At 47.3% G+C, this 14,523-nt stretch overlaps 1 protein-coding gene across 1 annotated transcript in view; it reads left to right on the top strand.

Annotated features, from left to right (window-relative positions):
• The window catches only part of BRINP1 (BMP/retinoic acid inducible neural specific 1), a 175,570-nt gene that overhangs the window by 145,302 nt on the left and 15,745 nt on the right, over positions 1-14,523 (top strand). The window contains exon 7 of the mRNA XM_030294212.1: positions 2,706-2,928. Coding sequence (XP_030150072.1) covers positions 2,706-2,928 — 223 coding nt within the window. The remainder of the gene's footprint in view (positions 1-2,705; positions 2,929-14,523) is intronic.

Genomic DNA, 14,523 nt, shown 5'->3' with positions numbered 1-14,523 from the left:
CAGCGGGTGGGTAGGTGGGTGGGGAAGGAAACACAGAAAGCTGAAATGCTGCTGAGTAGCTGAATAGGCTGCAGAAATGATTTACGTGGCACGCTTTCTCTCCACAAGAGCACACATTCGCTCTAGATACCCTGTGCTTATCCATCTGGAATGGTTTTACCCATTAAGACAAATCCATCCATACCTTCGTGTAGATGTGGCTTGTGCATGTGTATCTTCCTCCTCTTCGTTTCAGGCAGTGGCCTTAGTGATTCAGCAACTAGGCAGCTTGGAGGGATTCAAGACCCGGCCAAAAGGGAAAAGCCAATGATTCCTTCACAGTCGGAGCACTGGTGGTCACATAGAACCTAGTTTACACACATGAATGGCGGTCTACACCTCCTTTATTGGGAGGGAACCCTTCCACTTTCAGTCAAAAAATTAAATCATTTTAACGTTTAAATTCTATGTTCCTAACTGACCCAGGTTCAGGTTCAGTGAAACAACTGTCATGTTCTCCAAGGTCAACAGCGCTTTCTACAGGAGAGCAGCATATCTTCCTTGGGGGTTGGGGGAGGCTGTGTATTGTGGGCAACCAACACACAGGGTCATTAGGGCCAGCCCCCTGCCTCCAGCCAACTCCCCGAATAAACCAGCCGGCGTTGTCCTATGCTAGCCGCCCATCCCCTGAGCGCATTCTGTATGTCGAGGACTATTCAGGCAGATACAGTGCTGTGTCACTCTTTCCTGATTTGCATTAGGTGCTAGGTTACCTGTTTGACAGATGGGAAAACTGAGGTGTTGGAAGAATAATGGTCATACAGCTGCCCAGGGGTCCAGATGCAACTTGATCTCCTGAATGTCTGACTGGCAATAAGGAGGCACTGTGAGTTCTGTAGGGGTCAGAGATACCTATTTTTGGCACCATTTATTTATTTAGTTAGTTAGTTTCTTTTTTTCCCCCAGTATACTGATCCTCTTTATGTGTTGAGAGTAAGTGTATAATGCTGAGTAAAAGCATACATTCAGAGCCTGCTTAGAGTTCTAATTCTGCCATTTACTGGCTGTGTGACCTTGGCAAGAAAACTGACTTCTTTGTGTCCTAGTTTCTATAAAAGAAGGCGCTGAAAGTACCCACCTCGTAGATTTGCTGTAAAATCACTTATATGGGTGAGGTGTTTCAGAGTGAGCGTGGTGCTTACTGAAAGCTACGTAGGCATTTTTAAAAATAAAATGAATGCCTAATGTACCTGAAATTTCCTGATAGCTTTTGCAGCACGAACTAAAAGTACTAAGCTGCAAATATATATACATACATATATATATACACATATATTTATATTTATATTATACATATAAATATGCATATATTATACATACTTGTATATTTATATTTAAATATGTGTATATATATATATATATATATCCCCAACCATTTGGATTTTTCCCCCCGCAAAATGACCAACCTCCTAATTCTTTTATTTTCCCGATAGTTGGGGAGCATGACAAAGGTAAGTATTATATTGAAAAAAGAATAGCTCAGATTCAAGTCCTGCCTCTTGTCACTCCTTGGCTGTTCTACCTTCAGAAAATCATTTCCCTGCTCTGGGCTTCATTTTCCCTCTGTGTAGAACAAGAAAGATGACCTAGATTATCTCTAAGGTTGTGTCGAGTTGCAGAAAACACGGAAACTCTGAAACACAGAACCAAACTGAGGCAGAAACCTTCACCTGGGAGACCCAAGATTTGCCCCCATCTCTTAAGGTGGGGTGTCTCTAAATGGGATGTGACATGAGGTGGTACACAGACAACTTCCAGTAGGACTGGATCATGTAGCAAGGAGCTTGACCCATCTCAGCTCTCCCTCGACCCTGCAGATGACATCAGAGAGAACGTTCCAGTTGGTGCTAATATGCCCATAGCACCTCCCCGTGGCTCGGCTCTCTACCTTCCTGTGTACTTCACAGTGAGAGCAGGACCCAGGGTTTGATCACTTAGCTGGCAACACTATCCGGCCAGGATTTGTTAATACTGTTTTCATAAATGTATAGTTTTACAGCTTTATTTTTATAGCTCCCATTCTACTGAAGGCATGGGATGGAGGTTTTCTAATGCAGAATTGGATAAAAATTTGGTTGAATCGATTCAAAGAAAATACTAAGTAAATATAAGTACAAATATGTGAATATCATTATCAAGCTGGCATTCAGATGACGGAAGTTTGGGAAGCCTTGTTTTTTGTTTTTGTTTTTTTTTTTAAGTTTATTTATTTATATTGAGAAAGAGAGAGAGAGAGAGCATGAGCTGGGGAGGGGCAGAGAGAAAGAGAGAATCCAAAGCAGGCTCAACACTGCCGGCTTGGAGCCCGATGCGGGACTCAAATCCATGAACGCTGTGATCATGATCTGAGCCAAAATCAAGAGTCTGATGCTTAAGGGACTGAGCCACCCAGGCGCCCCCTGGACAACCTCGTTTCTAATAAGGACACAGGATGCAGATTCCCTCCTGTGGGAGCAAAGTAAAAGAACCTTCACTGAAAGTGTAGCGGCCCTTGCACGGCCTCCCCGGAGCTGCCCAGAGGCTAGTGCAGAGTTCATGGGGCCTCAAAGGAGTGAGTTTTATCTGCAAGCCTGCCTGACTGGTAGGTGGGGCTGAGCCTTCCAGGCAGCCTCCAAGGGGGGGCAGCCTTGCTCAGTCCTTCTCTCTTGGCCTCTGTCTCTCGCTAGATGAGTTTAAATCGTTTATGAAGCGTCTGCCCAGCAACCACTTCCTGACCATCGGGAGCATCCATCAGCACTGGGGCAACGACTGGGACCTGCAGAACCGTTACAAGCTCCTGCAGAGCGCCACCGAGGCCCAGAGGCAAAAGATCCAGCGCACCGCCCGCAAGCTCTTCGGCCTCAGTGTCCGCTGTCGCCACAATCCCAACCACCAGCTGCCTAGAGAGAGGTGAGTGCGACCCCCCACCCCGCCCCCACCGCCTCTGCAGGCTCAGACCTGTTTCTGGCTTAAGTCCCCCGTGGCCCAGGGAAATGCCATGCCGATGATGATGCACCTGCTGGTGGCAGGCCAGGCCTTGCGTGGTCCAGACCAACCATTTTCTGGATCATCTCTGGCTTCTCTGCTTCTGGTTGCTGCTGTCCTGGGTTTTCTCGCTGTTTCCTGAATATGCCCGGAACTTTCAGCCTCTGTGTTCTGTCTGATCCGTCGGACTGTGGGAGGGAGCCCGCCATAGCCCTGACTGCTATGTGACATTATTCTGGTTGCTTGAAAGGTATTATCTATTTAATTTAAAAGTTACTTGACAGATTGGGGCGCCTGGGTGGTTCAGTTGGTTAAGCATCTGACTTCCGCTCAGGTCATGATCTTGTGGTTTGTGAGTTCGAGCCCTGCATCGGGCTCTGTGCTGACAGCTCAGAGCCTGGAACCTGCTTCAGATTCTGTGTCTCCCTGTCTCTCTTTTCCCCTCCCGGCTCACGCTCCGCCTCTCTCTCTCTATCTAAAAAATAAATAAACATTTAAAAAAAACAGAAATTACTTAACAAAGCAGATTTTAGCATCCCCATCTTAATGGTGAAGAAACTGGGTTAACTAATCCCTCAGCTATATATTGAGGACCTTTGATCAGGGCCTGGAGTCAGCGACACAAAAAAGGCACGGACCAGGAAAATTTAAGGAGGCACTCCCTGGCTGGGTCTTGTGAGTGCAGGGTCCTCACCTGAGAGTGAGAGCCTCCTTAAACACCTGGATGCCTCACTTCCTTCCCTCTGGGCTGACAAGACAGAAGTTCCTGGGTCTTCACAGATCTTAGGGTTTCTTTGCTCCCTCTTGAACTTCTGGGGAAGAAGCCAGGATTGAGATCCAGCCCTTTCAGACTCCATTCTCCCAGGGCATGTGTGAGCTGCTCCCTGGCAGGGGGGGGAGTGCGGTGGTTTCTGTAGTGGTGCCTCTGTGGATTCCACAAAGGCATCTCCATCCAGCAGAAGGCAGGTTTGGGGGCTGTGCACCCTGCTTCGGCTAGCGCAGCTGTACCTTGATTTGTTTCATATTTGGGGGTTTTGCACTCAACTTTATTCAGAGAGAAGAGATCCACTCTTTAAAAGAGTAAGGCTAAGGCACATTCACTTACCAGATTTGCGGTCAGCCACGTGTCTGTATAGCTGAGTGCTACCCTTTTTTCACAGAGCAGAGAACCAGCTCAGAGAGGCCCAGTATTTGGTCCAGAGCTACAGTGCACATCAGTGGTTCCCAAGAGGAGGTGATTTTGTTCCCGGGGAGCATTTAGAAATGTCTGAAGACATTTTTGAGTATCATAATGGGTGTGGGGTGCTATTGCACAGGGCAATCCCCACAGCAAAGAGTTTATCCTTCACCAAAAAGTCAGTGATGTTGGGGTTTGGAAGCCCTGACATAAGAGGAAGAGACAGGATCCCCCAGCGCTATGATGCTAAATACCGTGTTCTTCCTCGCCCTACTGGGCAGGCACCCAAAGATTAAAGATCCATGACACTTCTAAGCATTTCCCTCATGCCAGCCACCCCCACGCACTTACTCGTTTTCCTCTTCATTTTTTCAGACTCAGATCAAATGCCGCCTCCTCCATGAAGTCTTTCCTGATTGCACCAGCCACTACAGAGGCTCTTTATTCTAGGGCCCCATTACTCTAAAACCCCTACGCATCTTTCCTTTCTCCCCCCACTGTGAAGTCTCCTCCTTTTACTCTTGGCCATGCTGACCCGTGTGTTTCCCATTCCTTCCAACTCTGAACCCATTGCTTGGCAGCTAGTTTGTGATCATTACTTGGTGGACCAAACAGGATTTGCTCTGGCAGTCGCTCCCTCGCTGCAGTGCGGCGAGTACAGGAACTAAAGAAAGGGGTCCAGTCACAAAATGGCTTCCTTGTCATCTGCAGCAGGTGCCCAAACTGCCACCACGAGCGAGTGCCCAGATTCCATCTAGATCCATCAGGCTTTGGTCACGTGACCCGCATTGGATGCAATGAGGGATTCAGAAAGGAGCACAGTACACAGGGCTGTGAAGGATGTCTTTCAGAGGAGGGGCTCTGTTAGCAATCACGAAAAACCCTGTATGTGTATATATATATATATATATATATATATGCTTAAAATCAGCTTGTTAGTGCTGCCATAGCAAAGTACCACAGACTGAGCGGTTTAGACAACAGAAGTGGATCTTCTCACAGTTCTGGAGGCTGGGAGTCTGAGGTTGAGGTGGTCTGCAAGGTTGGCTCCTTCTCAGTCCTCTCTCCTTGGTGACACGTGGCCGCCTTCTGCCTGTGTCCTCCCGTGGTGTTTCCGCTGTGCGTCTCTGCGTCCTAATCTCTTCTTACAAGGACACCAGTCCTTTTGGGTTAGGGTCCCGCCTCAATGACCTAATGTTAACTTAATTACCTCTTCGAAGCCCCTTTCTCTAAATAGAGTCACATTCTGAGGTACCGACGGTGAGGGCTTGAACATACGAATGTGGGGGAGATATAATTCAGCCCAGAACCCCAGAAAAAGTGGCTTTTGATCTATAGGTGAAGAAACCCTGCACCCCCAGGATTCGCCACACTGGATGCAAATCTGGTGGCAAAGGGTAACCTTTAACCGTTACCTGATTTTAAACAGATCGGTCTGTCAGTTTTGCCGGGTGTCCCCTCAGAGAATGAAATGGAAGGTCCAAAGTCGGACACATTTATTAAAGGTGAGAAGAATTTCCAGGGTGCAGGTCACAGAGCACCATCAGTCCTGCCAGGCCTAGGAAGGCTCAGGAGGGCTCCAGAAGGAGAGCAGCCAGACGGGTTCCTTACAAAGAGGAAAGGAAAGGGGCGCCTGGGTGGCTCAGTCCGTTAAGCGTCTGACCGGCTCAGGTCATGATCTTGCGGTTCGTGAGTTCAAGCCCCACTTCAGGTTCTATGCCGACAGCTCAGAGCCTGGAGCCCGCTTCAGATTCTGCCTCCCTCTCCCTCTCTGCCCCTCCCCTGCTCATGCTCTGTCTCTGTGTCTCTCAAAACTAAATTAAACGAAACAAAAGGCGGTAGCAAAGAGGGGCAAAAATGGGCAACGGGAAGAACACCGCACGGAATCACGGGGCTAGACTGTGATCCCGCCCCACCATTGGCAAGCTTCGCGACCTTTGGCAGGTCGCTTCCCTGTTGGGAGGGCAGATGTCCACATCTGTCCACGAGCTGCTCTTCCCTTGCAAGCCGCCAGGCCAGAAGTGTCCCACCATCACCAGGACCTTCAAAGAAAGACCTCCCAGTGTGGCCCTCTGTCCTCCCGCGAGAGAAAACTTGCCTGAATCCTAACATCCCTGCTCTAACTCATCTGGAGAGGATGTCTAGGACTCCACCTTAGCAAGGCAGTCAATTATGTTCATTTAACAAGTATTGACTGCCAGGGGCTGGGGGGTGCAGGGCACAGAAACTCGGCTCTGGGTGGATTCCTCTGAAGCCTTCCCAGGAGAGCTGAACCTCCTTGCTGGCTGTGAGCTGCTCCCTGACATCCGAATCGGAGCTTCTAATGAGTGTTTCTCACACCAGCAGGCAGGGCACCTCCCCGCCACAGAGCAGTGTCAGACAAAGGTGCTAACACGGGGGACCTTGGGCCACCTGGACTGAGCGAGCTGGAGTTTGCAAACGAGCCGATTGCTGTGCATTGGTCTGTGTGTGCCAGGCTCCGGGGGAGATGAGTCCACTGAGCAGATGCCTTTGCTACCACAGGTGTCAGAGGGGTTTTTACACGTGTCGCAGAGGGGTGATGTCGAGGCGGGGTGGGGGATGGAAAGAGCACGGGGCTTTAGTTGCACGCGGACTGGGTCCAAATCCTGGCTCCGTGGCATTCCAGCCACGAGGCTCTGCCTACGTCCCTGCGCCTCCCTGGCGATGGGATAATAACGCTTTGCCTTCAGGTTAAGTACAAAGACTAAGATTTTGAAATACAAAAGACCTGGTAAAACACCTAACTCAGTTAAGACTGGAGGCAGACGGGGAGAAAGAGGATGCTGTCACTTTATACATGTATTCTAAAGGCCAGGCACTGTTCTCAGCACCCGATGATGAATTAGCTCATTTCTTCCTCACTGCCACCCTCCGAACTAGGTACCTTTGCTACCCTACTATTCCTACTTTACCGCTAAAGGAATTGAGGCACAGAGAGTTTAGTAAGATCCCCAAGGTCAATAAGTGTTAATTATTTTATTGTTACTTCAAAGAGGTGGCTCCCCCTAAAATTAAGTGGCGAGCCGATAATCGGAGCTAGCTTTAAGGCATCCTGGAAACTCGACGCTGGTCTGGAAGGCAAATGCCGCCAATACACTCGCCCCAAGGCTCAGCGGCTCAAAAAGAACACTTTCTCATCAGCCATCATGATTCTGCAGGTTGACTGGGCACAGCCGGGGGTCCATCAAGGCGGCGGAGGCTGGGGTCATCTGAGGGCCGACTGGACTGGGCGTCCAGGATGACTCACGCCCACGGCTGGCAGACTGCTGGCTGGCAGCTGGGAGCTCGGCCGAGGCTGCCAAGCAGACTGCCTACACGTGCCCTCTCCATGTGGCCTGGGCTGCTTGCAGCGCGACAGCGTCCTGGGACTGGAAGGAAGCGGTGGGACTTTTTGCATCTTAAGCTCCGGAAGTTAGACACCGTATTCTACTGGCCAAAGCCCCGCCCAGATTCCAGGGTGTGAATATTGGGAGCTGTGGGTCTTTGCAGGCAGAGGGAATCGTTTTTGGCGGTTAGGTACTACGGGATGAATTAAGTAGAAATAGAGCTAGACGTGACCATCTTACATGTAGGGCAAATAAAATTAATTACAAAACCATAACAGCCTCTTACTGAGCAGCTGTTATAACAGGCAGGAGAGCTGGCGAAGTATAAAGAGTCTACAGGCAGACTGGCTGGGTTCGCATCCCAGCTCTGTCGGCTGCTTACACTGTAACCCTGGGGAGGTCAGCACCGGCTTTGAGCCTCAGTTTTCTCAAGTGTCAAATGGGGCTAATAATAGTGCCAACCTGCCGGGAGGATTCAGTGCTTTAACCCCATCAAATGCGAGTCTGGCACACGGAAGACACGCGGTTTGTTAGCTTCTTTTCTTGTTATTTTTACCCGGAACTGATACTTTGCATGTACGTTACTTAGCCCATGTGATGCTCAATAGGTCTAAGTGTTGCTGATGATGAGGACCCATCTACTTCTCCTACTGTCTCTACAAAGTGGATGCCATTGGATTTGTTTCATAGGTGGGGGAACCGATAAGGCAAAGGTGTAATTAACTTGCCCTGGGTCACAGGGCAGGTATGTGACAGGATTGGAATTGTCTTGCTGACACCATCGGTGGGCTTCATGGTCAAGAGCCTTGTGCAGGCTCTGAGCAGTGTGCAACAGCAAAGAGACGCAGCTGTGCTTGGCTGGGACGCCCCGTTTTGAGTGTATGTGATGCCAAAGGCAGGATTAGCTCCTCAAGGGCATGGGGGTGGTGACGGATCAAGATTAGAATTTTATAGGCTGGAATGGAAATGGCCCCGGGTTGTGGAGCCCTGAACCATCGACTCTGGAGCCCAGGCAGAAACCCAAGTGGACACATCAGACCCATCCCCTGTAAGTAGAGAGAGAAGGTCAGGTTCGGTGTAAGTCAAGTCAGCAAGCATTTGCTGAGAGCTTACTCTGTGGTGGGCTCTGAAAGCACCACGAGAAGTAAGACCCACCCCACTGCAAGGCTCAGTGTTTGTTGGGATGGGAGCAGCAATGCTAATTCCAGACTGCACTTGCCAAAGGGGATTCAACAGCCAACCAAATATCTATGGGTCCCCATCATGGGTCAGGTTCTTTTTGGGGTCCCAGGGATACCGGTTAGCCTGTTCAGGAGCTGACGCCAATGTGGCACCACGGTGCTGCAGTTTGGACGGGCGAAGGGAAGGCAGAGACCCACAGGAAAGAGCTGTGGATGGTTTCACTCCCCGGAGATCCTCATGTTGTGCAGCTAAAAAGGGGCAAAGACTGGGAGGTGGAACTTGAGTTTGGTCACGGCTGTTTTTAGACAAACTGACACTTTCTGAACCTTGATTTTTCTCCTCTGTAAAATAGGGATAATAATGTCTTCCCCCTGCCTCAGAGGGTCTATGTCTGGCTCACCTGAGATGGTGTGTGGGGAAGCACTTTGTAAAACTCGGAGAGCTCTGCAGAAAGGAACTATGCAAGCAAAGTGAACGAGAAACATGAAATTCATCAGGAAGAGGACGAGGCTGAGTTTAGGTCCAAGGCCACACGTAATAGTTAACATTTCTAGTTTACCAGGTACCAGGCCCCGTCCTAACCACTTTCACCTCCACGTAATCACCATGATGACCTTATCTGGTAGCACTGACTCATCCCATTTTATGGGTAGGGAAGTTAAGGCACAGAGATGTTAATTGACTTGCTGAAAATTACACTGCAGGTAAGAGGCAGGATTCTGGTGCTAGCAGTCTTTTCCTATAACCTGTAGGCTCTTACACCTCTCCCTGAGGCATGATGGTCCAGGGCATTCAGATCAACCCGCCTAGACTACAAACTGCATGGTGATGGAATTCACCTCACACTGTTCCTTGCAAAAGAGTGAAGGGAGGATGGAGGGATGGAGAGAGGGAGAATGGGAAAAAATAGGAAGATAGGAAGGAAAGGAGGAAAGGGGGAGGAGAGAAGAAAGCAGCAGAAAATCAGCTTGGGCAGTGCTGGATTCAGCAGGTTTCTGTGCAATTCCGTAAGTGTGGACTGACCACCTCGCCTCCCAACCCAATGCCAGACCCTGAAAGTCACTTAAATACGCAAGCAGCAGGGCCTTTGCCCTCTAAACATCATTATTTAGCATCAGAAGGTGCTTTGGAGAAGGACAGTGTTTGAACCAGAGGACCTGAGTTCAGTTCACGGCTTTGCTGTGTGTGGGCCAGCCTACATCCATAATGGAGTGCTCCTGAGAGCCCTGGGTATAAAACCCGTGCCTTGCGTGGGCGGGTGCAGGTTGAGTACTGCACAATTACCCCTCACGTTTCCCTAGAGCGGCTATCTATGTTCTTTGTGGGAATTTCTGCATTAAAACTCACTTGGGAAAATAGGGGATTTTTTTTTCCTTAAGCAATTTGAAAACAGCTGGACTCAGTTACCTTGAGGTCTTGCCCAAATGTAGGAGAAATATCACTCCCAGAGATTGAGAGAATAACAGTTCAACTCCCAAATATTGGTATAAGGTCAGTAATTGAATCTTAGTCCATTTTAATGAGTAGCTTGTACTTCAGACTAAGATCTTTGGCCCCAAATTACAGTGGCCTTTTAACTATATCTCCCAGAATCTGCTGTAACCACTTTTCAATCTATGTTGCGCGAGGAAGTCAGAGTTATTACTTAAGAAGCAAATTCGGTCTTGTCGCATCTCTGCTTAAAGCCTTTGGTGATGAATCACTGCTCTTAGGAGGAAGGGCAAAATCGGTTTTTTTTAATTTGTTTTTAAGATGTGTTTTTAATTTTTTAATGTTTATTTTTGAGAGACAAAGAGCACAAGTAGGGGGAGGGAAGAGAGAGAGAGAGGGGCACAGAGGATCCAAAGCAGGCTCTGCACTGACAGCAGTGAGCCCAATGGGGGCTCAAACTCACAAACCCTGAGTTCGTGACGAAGTCAGACGCTTCACTGACTAAGCCACCTCAGCGCCCCTTAATTTGTTTTTAAATATTTATTTTTGAGAGAGAGAGAGAGAAAGAGAGAGTTCAAGTTGGGGAGGGGTAGTAAGAGAGGGAGAGAGAATCCCAAGCAGGATCTGAGTTGCAGTGAGCACGATGTGGGGCTCAAACTTGGGAAGCGCAAGATCGTGACCTGAGCAGAAGTCCAAGGCTCAACCGACAGAGCCACCCAGGGGTCCCAGGAAGAGTAAAATCTTAAGCTGACCTATAGTTCTGCCATGATTTGGCCACTGTCTACCTCCCGTCTGTGTTTCATGCCTTTTCTTGGCTCTCACAGCTACAGCCCCACTAATGTTTCAGTTCACGAGATGTACATGCTTCCTTCTTTTTTTTTTTTTTTTTAATTTTTTTATGTTTTCATTTTATTTCTTAGAGAGACAGAGTGCAAGTGGGGGAGGGGCAGAGAGAGAGGCGGAGACACAGAATCTGCAGCAGGCTCCAGGCGCTGAGTTGTCAGCACAGAGCCCGATGCGGGGCTCGAGCTCACGAACCGTAAGATCATGACCTGGGCCGAAGTCGGACGCTTAACCGACTGAGCCACCCAGGTGCCCCATGTACATCCTTCCTTCGGCTCCACAGGGCTTCACATAGGCTGTTCTCTCTACCTGGAATGTGTTTTCCTTTTCCCTCCCTTTCCGTGGCTTCTGTGTGTCCTTCAGAACTCAGCTCCAAAGGCTGTGCTCCTTGCATTGAAAGGGTGTTGGGACCCATTTGATATGCTTTCCTAACATCCTTAATTCCCAAATGAAACCCCAAACCTCAGGTTACCATAATACCTTTGTTTATATATTCATTAACGCCTGACTCTTCTTGTGAGACTGTCGGTTCCAGGCGTGTATCTGTACCCGTGTTCTTGACCACTTAAACATCATAACTTCTTCGCATGGCCATTGGCACACGGTAGCTATTGAAAAAAAACTCCGTTCGATGAATGGACAAATAAGTTATTTTCTACGTGGAATGGGGTCCCAAAGGCATGGTGATATTGTATTTTACGACTGTGCCCCGTTCCCATATAAATAATTTGAGGGTTTCTTCGCATAAACTGTGTGTGGTTAGGTCACCTTCCTCATTCCTAGGTGAAAAAGCTGAGGCTGAAGGAGGTTAAGTGCCTTGTCTGAGGTCACTCAGGGAATTTGTGAATAGACCGTGATTAGAACTGAGGCCCTCAGACTGTGACAGTCCAAACAGTATGGTCACATGGAAACTGCAGATGGGAGAGTGTCTTCAACTAACCTGGATCCAAATCCTGAAAGTATCTCTTGTTACATATGTTACGTTGGGAAATGTACCCTATTGAAGAAAAAAAGAAAAAAGAAACAGAAAGAGGATGAAAACAGGCACTTCCCAGAGCCTATGAAATTCAGCAGAATGAAGAAAAACCCGTAGCACCGAGTAGGTCCTTCATGTCAGTGCAGTGTGGGGTTTCTTTCCTACGTGCTGTCACCTGATTTTTGTGGAGGTTAGAGTCTTGTAAGGCAAAGCAGACTCATGGCACTTTAACTCGAGGGCAGGCAGTGTAATTATTGGCATTTTCCGATGACTTTGGTTTATTTTTACTTCTCATATTCACATGGCCTTGATCCAGCAGTCCGGGTTTTCGCCAAGCAGAGTATAATTATGCATTGTTGAGATGAAAATCTCTTGGGGGCGTCCACCTCAGGCTCCAATCCTGGGGCCATGGCTTCTGAACCCATGTCAGCTTTTAACATATTTCTTGCTCCACATAGTGTTTAATTGGTGTCTATGGAAAGATTCTGGCCACCAAGATAATTGTTATCCCTACTATGATAACCCTCAGTATCCATGCTGGTTTTGATTCTTCTCTCTGAACCCTATACTTACTTGCCTCTGGATTTAATCTCCATAGACTCCTGCAGTGGAGCAGAGGGATAGGACTTCTTATATTTTATTTGAACTGAAGTCAATTTCAGTTTATTAGACTGACAGTCTCTGCTCTGCCACTTATTAGATGCATGACCTCCAAAAATCTCTAAACCTACCCAAGCCCTTTGTTTCCTCATCTGTATGGTCAGGGTAATAAGAATAGCTACCCTATAGAGTCGATGTCCCAGGCAATTTATAGGATATATGTGAAAACTCTTTGTAACTTACAAAAAAAAAAAAAAAAAAAAGTGCAGATACAATATTAATATAATCAAGAACACAGGGGTGGCAAACCCTAGTTATTTGATGGAGACTCTGTTTTTGCCCCCAAGAAATGAATGTTTCCACTGGAGAAGACAAAGCATAAGCCCGACCACACGTAACAATATAGTAAACAGGCAATGGGATTGAAGATACTTACGACTTCAGGGATGCCTGGGTGGCTCAGTTGGTTAACCATCTGAATCTTGATTTCGGCTCAGGTCATGATCTCACAGTTTGTGGGTCCGAGTCCCATGTTGGGCTCTGTGCTGACAGCGTGGAGCCTGCTTGAGATTCAGTCTCTCCCTCTCTGCCTCTCTATCTCAAAAATAAGTACATAAGTACATTTTTTAAAAGCTTAAAAAAAAGGAACTTAAGACTTCAGACTCTGGAGTCTAACAGGCCAAGAAGAAGGTACATTTACTCACAGTGTAAGCTTGGCACAGTATTAAGGTTTCTGAACTTCATTTGTCTAATGGGTATGGTGGAGATAAAAATCATGCCTAATGTTGGAAAATCAGTAAAAGATCACGTATGTCACTTTTTGCGTATAGTAAGATGTCAAAGCACAAGGCTCCTTATCAGACAAAATTAGAGACCAATAGTGTGTCAGTCAATTGAAAAAGTTAAGTTAAAATGGAGACTCTTAAAAGGCATATACATGCTGCACATATATAAACACATTTTATTTTAACTTAAAATGTCTAATGCATATTCCTTGGCCAGCCTTTTGAAGTAGGGCCAGAATCTTTTTTGAGGGTGTTGGTATATTTGATTTGACATTCTGCTGGCTTTCTTGCATAAACCATGCCCGTAATTGCATAACATTTCCAACTCTGGTTTATTCAAAGTGAGGAATAGCTCGAAGACTGTTAAGACAATCTAAACAGTGGTAGATTTTCATGTCCCAATCATTTTCAGGTACTTCCCCCTTTAGTTAAATCGATGACATTTTTTGGCCAGCAAACGTCTTTCTAGAATTTCGTTCACAGCGTGCAAATTAGGTTCCACAGAAAAAGACAGCTCATATTTTAATTGATTTGACTTTTAATTCCGTGATATAATAATAGCAGATACAAGTGGCAGAAGCAGATGTGGGAACAAGCGTGCGTGTTACTTGGAGGGAACAGACCAGCGAGTCGTGAGTATTCAGTGTGCCGTGAGTGTCACACGTTTGTCTGAGGGAAGGGAGGGAGTCATTGTGAGGTGAGTCACTCACATGGAGGCCAATTACGTGAGCTCGTCCTGAGACAGAAGCACTTATTCCAGCTAATTTTCCACTGTTAGTGGGGCAACTTGTGTAAGGTCATATAGTGAGGAAAAAAATGATCATAACAGTTAACGTATATACCAGACACAGTTTTAAGTGCCTTCCGTATATTTACTCATCGAATCCTCACAGCGGGCCTATGAAATAGATTCTGTTATAGTTCCCTTTGTGAAAACAGAATTTGAGTAGCACTAGAGGTAAGAAGGGAGAGAAATTCGTTCCTGTTGCAGAAGACTGGAGAATCCCCTGGCCTCTTTGCCTGGATTACTCTCTCTGTCCTTTACTTTTCAGATCAAAACCGCACTTCTTAGGATGCATGTGCTGATGCACTAGACCAGTTTGCACTGTCCTGCAGGATGTCTTTACTGCATCCCACATGGCACATTTGCAATGGTGTATTTCATCCCAGACTTACCCT

This window comes from Lynx canadensis, chromosome D4 (assembly GCF_007474595.2).
Source record: "Lynx canadensis isolate LIC74 chromosome D4, mLynCan4.pri.v2, whole genome shotgun sequence".
NCBI classification, from domain to species: domain Eukaryota; kingdom Metazoa; phylum Chordata; class Mammalia; order Carnivora; family Felidae; genus Lynx; species Lynx canadensis.
The sequence above is the reverse complement of the archived record's forward strand: the minus strand, read 5'-3'. Positions and strand labels throughout refer to the sequence as shown.